A 6000-nucleotide genomic window follows, 5' to 3' on the forward strand; every position below is an offset into this window, starting at 1 on the left:
ATAATTTATTTTGTGGTTAAGAATAATTCCACAGAAACAAACCCTCAGCAACATGCTTTCCTTGTGATTCGTGAAGGCATTAGTGCAGAGTTTCTACATATTTTGCCTTAAATCATAACATTGAGCAAGAGTGGAAGAACTATTTTAATACCACTGAATATAGATATAACATAAACCTGGGAGACATTTTGGCAGTCCACAACTCATTTCCAGCTTTTGGAGGATTTAACTTGGGTCATCCTGGAAAGAAAATTGTTTATTCTACTCATTTTATTCATTCGATCATTTCCAGAGAAAATGACTTCATTTTTCTCTTTAATTTACCACCCACAGTTTAGAATCCTTTGTGGCCTTAATGTGTATATATTTTTGGACATAACTTTATAAAGTTTATAGTTAATTAATGTATGTAAATTACCTCTTGTGTCTTTGTTTTTGATAATGTATGTTCACTTGCTGAGTAGGAAAACTAGAATGACATAAGGTAATAAATGCCAAAGAAATAAAAGTGTAAGTATTTAAGGACTTGAGTTCTAATGTCATATATCTATACCACAAAGGAAAACAACTGATGAGACTATTTATTGCATTGATAAAAGATGAACTTTTATTAGGCATTGTTAAGGCAAATTTCAATATAGAAAAAATTATATTTATTGTACCTGGCAGAGTTTTGTTTATTAAAGGAAAACATAGTACCCAAATTTAATGTTTTTTTTAAATCAGTGTATCAAGTGCATAACTATAACATATGCTTTTGATTCCATTCCTTTTCAATTTTTCTTGATACTTGCTCCCTTCATTACATTCCGCAATTCCATAATGCTTTTAATATTCGCCTGCATTTATGTTTGCTGCCTAAAGGAATTTAACTTGTCTTGAGTGTTTTCTGTATGCTGTCTCTTTAATTCTCAACAACTCTAAATTGTCCATCTAGCAAAGTTAGAATCCCAAACAAACTCTCCTTTCCATTGTAGAATATTACTTTTTACATATTTTTCCTTTTAAAAACACTTTTATTGTCCACGGCTTCTCCTTCTAGCGTTTTTCTCTCTTCCTTTAATTTTCAAGTTTCACATGTGACCCATTTGTTCTGTGGCATCCAGTTCCTTGGCACCTGCTCATACCTGCAGTTTGCCTTCCACCACTTTCTTTAAACTTCTTCCTCCAAGGTTTCCAAAGACCTACTAATTGCCAAAATCCTGTCTTTTTCCAGTTTTCCCTTGTTTCTACATTGCGTGATGTCAGAGGTAGCAGAGGAGGTACCAGAAGAGCGATGTCCTCAGTGAGTGGCATGTTGGTAGATGTTTAACAACCAGCTCTGCAGTTGTAGCTTTTGGCAGTTTCTGTGGTATCAGTACTGCAAGCAAGAAGGATGTTAGCCTCCCATTGTGAGGTCACTGAACAAGTCCAGGCGAACAGTCGGCTCTGGAGAGCTGGCTCCCCTGCATATCTGTTTTGGGATGCTATTAGACCTTGGCTTTTGCAACATGAAGCACCCTGTTTTCATTTTCTATCACTCTGACTCTAGCTGCTCTCCATTCTTTTATTGCTTCTATTTCTTACTTGTGGCCCTTCACGGTAGACTTAATTGAGGGTTAACTGTGTCTTCCTTTTATCCTCGTCCTTGGCGTTTTCCTCTGCTCTCATGCTTGTCACCATTACTTTATCCTGACTGCTCCCTGGAGATCATCTCCCCATTCCAATTTCTTATCATACAGCCCCTCCTTTACCTCATACTCAGTGGGGCTAAAACTAGACTTCTTATCTTGCCTTCACCCCCCAAAGTACTTACTTTCCTACATGCCAGATCCTACACGAGGTGCCTTGGATGCAAGACTTGGAAGTGAGTACCCATATTATATAGATGAAAAAATTCAAAGTTCAGATAATTTGATTAATTTACTCAACTTGACTCATTTAATGGGAAATGGAACTCAGATGTGAAGCCAGGTTTTGTACTGTGACACACCAAAACCCACCTTGCTTTGTATTACACTGTAATGCTTGTCAGTTAATGAAAACTATGAACACTGTCTTTGTTTTTAATCTCACACTGAATTAAAATATGCATTTTTGCTTTTTTCTTACCTGTGAATAATTACCAAGTCCTGTCTGTTTATACATTGGGTCATTGTTTGTGTAAGTCTCTATCTCCCTTCTATGCTGTAAACTTCTAAAAGCAAGAGTCATACTATATTAATAATTTTATGTAACAAAATTCCTTGTACTGGTAGGTACTCAATATTTCTTGGTTTAATAAGTGAAATGATTACTTAATGAACAACAATGTATTTCAGATATTTCTATTGTATTTGTGCTACAGTAGTTCTTTTCTGTCACCTGTGTTAAGAGCAACCAGTGATATTATATTCAGCAAATCAAATTTTGCACTGAAAAAATATTCCGGTTTAGTTTGTTGCAAAGAGGGAAAAAATAGGATGCAAAATATACTCATATTTTAGTACAAATCATGAAGTCTACCGTTACCCTAATGTTTTCAGCCCATTGCTACTGTATCTGTTTCTAGGCAGCTTATAGTTTAGACTTCAGGGAATCTCTAATGAATTCAGGGCAAAATCCCTCCTTGCATTTCGGAGTAATTTAGGGGACTCCTCAGAAGTCTTTTTACATTTTCAGATCTTAATTAGGCCCCAGGACACAGCAATCTATCCAAATTTCTCTGAATTGCAAGAGCTGGCCACACTGTTCTGCTGTAAGTACAAATCGCCAACTGTGAGGGGGTCATCTTTCCCTCTGCACAGGTGAGTCATGTCATTGGACTTCGGAATCCAAAGTTTTCAACTCCCACATCACTATGGTGTATTTCCTGCTCCGTACAGCACTGAGGGCTACTCCCGACTGAGTGCACCGCGGGCTTCATACATAGCAATGCGCGCTGCAGCAAGCTATGTGACGCAGGACTTACCCACCCAGGAAAGTCGGTGGCACCATTTTGGCTGCCTCTGACTATGAAGGTACTCTGAGTCTGTAGAATAGTGAATGACCCCAAAATTACCTGTTTGTGATTCCTGCGAGACACCTGTTTTCTGTGATAACTGTGCTATCACCTCAGAATTGAAACATTCTCGGTTGCTGTATATCATAAAATAGCCTTAAATACATCTTTTATCAGACTCGGTCACTCAAGGCCTTAGATGCCTTTAGCTGGAAACACCATTATTTTAAATAATACATGACAAATTGAAATAATGTGTGTACCCGTTAGTTCAGCATCAGGAGAATTGAGTGCAATAGAGCATGCAGGTCTCAAAGCTTTTGCAGAGCTTCACCCACTACAGAATAATTTACTTGTTTAGTGCTTCTTTGCACCTGAGCAGTAACAGGCAATATTGAGTCTGGCAAAAAAAAAAAAAAAAAAGCGCTATTAATATGCCTCACCTCATCTTCCATTGCTGAGCTATTAGTGGCGACCTGCTCTTTTAGGAAGTTTGGTTTCAATGTGAGTATTCAGAAAAAGAGAAAGGTAGATGAGAGAACTCCTCATTCACATTCTGTCAGTGGTAGAAGACATAATTCTTTATGAATCAGATTGGTGAGGGTCAAGCTTACATACAAAAATCTGGGATGGTTTCTGTCGCCGCATCATGACCACCTTGATATGCTATCGTTTTGCAATTGTCTCCCCTTCTCTACCTTGCAGAATCCAGCTTTGTCAAGAGAGGCGAAGATGTTGGTGTTCATGGCACCCAAGGAATGCCAGTTTGGACAAATAACGTCAAATTATCTTTTCAGCCTGATGCCTAACCTTTTATGTAGACTGAATTGAAGCATAATGAAATTCCTTACTTTCGTTCTTTTAAGTTGTAGAGTATATGAGGATATAAGAGGAGTGTAAAAATTTATATCCCAAGGCCCTACTTCATGTGATATTACTGTTAATGGAGGCCCTATTTTAAGAAGACAGTTCTGCATAATGTTTAGCTCAGCCTGTGTTCCTGCATTTTGCAAGGGATAACATTACAAATGAATTAGTTTAGTGAGCCCAAATAAGTAGCAAGTAATAAAGTTTATATTCCAAATATTCCAATTATAACTGCATAGTTCATTTAGTAGTTGTTTCCCTAGAGAAAATTCATTTTAAGGGGTGTGTGTGTGTGTGTTACAATTTGTCTTATGGTCGGCCTTTGTCTCTATTCTCTGGTTGCCTGGTTGCCTTGGTTACCACCACATACACGCTTGTACATGAAGATCCTCTTTGACGTACATTTATTTCTATGGAAACAATGACGTCTTTGGTATGGGTAGGTGCTTAGAGAAAGAATAATAAAGTGTTGAATATTGATCTTTCTTGTGGTCAAAAATGTATCATTAAATCACTTTTTTAATTAGAGAACTATATTTTTGCTTTCCTTTTGACTCGATCATAAAGCCACATTTTTCCTTGTGTACAGACTTGCTCAAATAAAATGACTTAAAGTGTTAAACATACTGTATAGCTCCTTATGACATGTGGTGTCATAAAGCTCACCACAAATAGATGTAACAATAGAAGAGTTACTACTTTAACCTTAAAAGTCTTTCAGAGTGTTACAAGTTTATCTCAATAACATTTTTTATCATCAGAAATTGTGCAAGGAATTTTGTACTCACATTAAGGCAAGGAGCAATGTACAGGTGGTAGATCAAGAGAGAAAAAGGCCCTACTTGTAGTCCTTATTTTTAAAATCTGTTGGTTTAGAAACACAGGGCTATAACAGGGAACTGATCGTTATTAAAACATGTTTTCTGTGACATTAAATGAGTCCATGTATAATTGATATTCCATTTTCTCTTAAGTCTTAAGAGATTTTAAAACTTTTTTAAAGCATCTGTCTTACTCTCTGTTTTACTTCCATGTTATAGTCTATTTTTTTCTTCTTTATAGATGATGTGGAAACCTGCCTATGATTTTCTCTATACTTGGGGTGCTCACTATGGAAACAGTTACAGAGATGTGCTACAAGATCTTCAATCAGCTTTGGATAAAATGAAAAACCCTGTGACCAAACAATGGCGAGAGTTAACGGGTGCTTTAATACTAGTAAATTCTTTAGATGTCTTGCGAGCAACGGCCTTTTCCACTTCTGAGGAAGTATAGAAATGAAGGGTATGTTTGGGGGGAGCAAGAATGATAGGGGGGAAATGGTGTGTGTATGTCAAAGAGAAAAAGCTCAGAAAGTATTGCTTATTTTTTTCATGTTTGGAAAAGTATTTTCCATGTGAAAGCACAGCAGAACACAAAATCCAAGGATAGATTTTATAATCAAACATGTATTTTTGTATATGTTTTAAATGCAAACATTAGGCTGCTTTGTTGTTGAGAAAGGAAAGGAAAACCCTCTCTCCCTTACATAGTAGTTACTTTTAACTTATTTAAGTTAAAACAAATGACTACTAACATAATTATAGCACTCAGATACCAGATAAACTATCGTTTACCAGATACCAGATAAACTATTTTTTATCTGTTATCTGACTCTCAGTTCATCTGGTTCTCAATGTGAACACTGGAGTTTGACCAGGAGACAGGTAGGGAGAGAGGAGAAGCAAACACATATTTTATGGATCAGCAAAGGGCTATAGACTTCTGATACCTGCTCTCTTATTTCTCAGTGGAGTTTGCTAGCATTATTCCCATGTTTCATGTGAAGAAACTAAGAACTGGAGAAGCTACTCAGGGCTATATAGCTAATGGGAAGTAGGTTTTCCTTTCTGCAAAACCTGGTTCTATTTTTTTTAAAACAACCAGAATACATAGCAAAATAGTAAAAAAATAAAATTACATATTTAAACTTGTGGGGAAATAGTAGCTATTTCATTGTAATTGAAGCTCATTGCTCTTTTCCACCATCTTTTGAAAGACTGTCAAAAGGAAAACATGATGTATCATCAGAAATCTGTTGCCTGAAAACATGGCCTGGAGTTTTCACCACCTCCCTCCAGCATCTCGCGACCTAGCTGATCCTGGACTGTTCTTCACAATCATAGTGCAGAGTA

At 36.8% G+C, this 6000-nt stretch overlaps 1 protein-coding gene across 2 annotated transcripts in view; it reads left to right on the forward strand.

Annotated features, from left to right (window-relative positions):
* Positions 1 to 5782, forward strand: part of MACC1 (MET transcriptional regulator MACC1) — a 62679-nt gene extending 56897 nt beyond the window's left edge. For both annotated transcript variants that reach the window (XM_019727466.3, XM_019727441.3), the window contains exon 5: positions 4889 to 5782. In XM_019727466.3, the coding sequence (XP_019583025.2) occupies positions 4889 to 5101 (213 nt within the window). In that variant the 3' untranslated portion in view covers positions 5102 to 5782. The remainder of the gene's footprint in view (positions 1 to 4888) is intronic.
* Positions 5783 to 6000: the final 218 nt, after the last annotated feature.

This window comes from Rhinolophus sinicus, chromosome 4, assembly GCF_057876585.1.
Source record: "Rhinolophus sinicus isolate RSI-liver-muscle chromosome 4, RSI-T2T, whole genome shotgun sequence".
In the NCBI taxonomy this organism is placed as follows: Eukaryota; Metazoa; Chordata; class Mammalia; order Chiroptera; family Rhinolophidae; genus Rhinolophus; species Rhinolophus sinicus.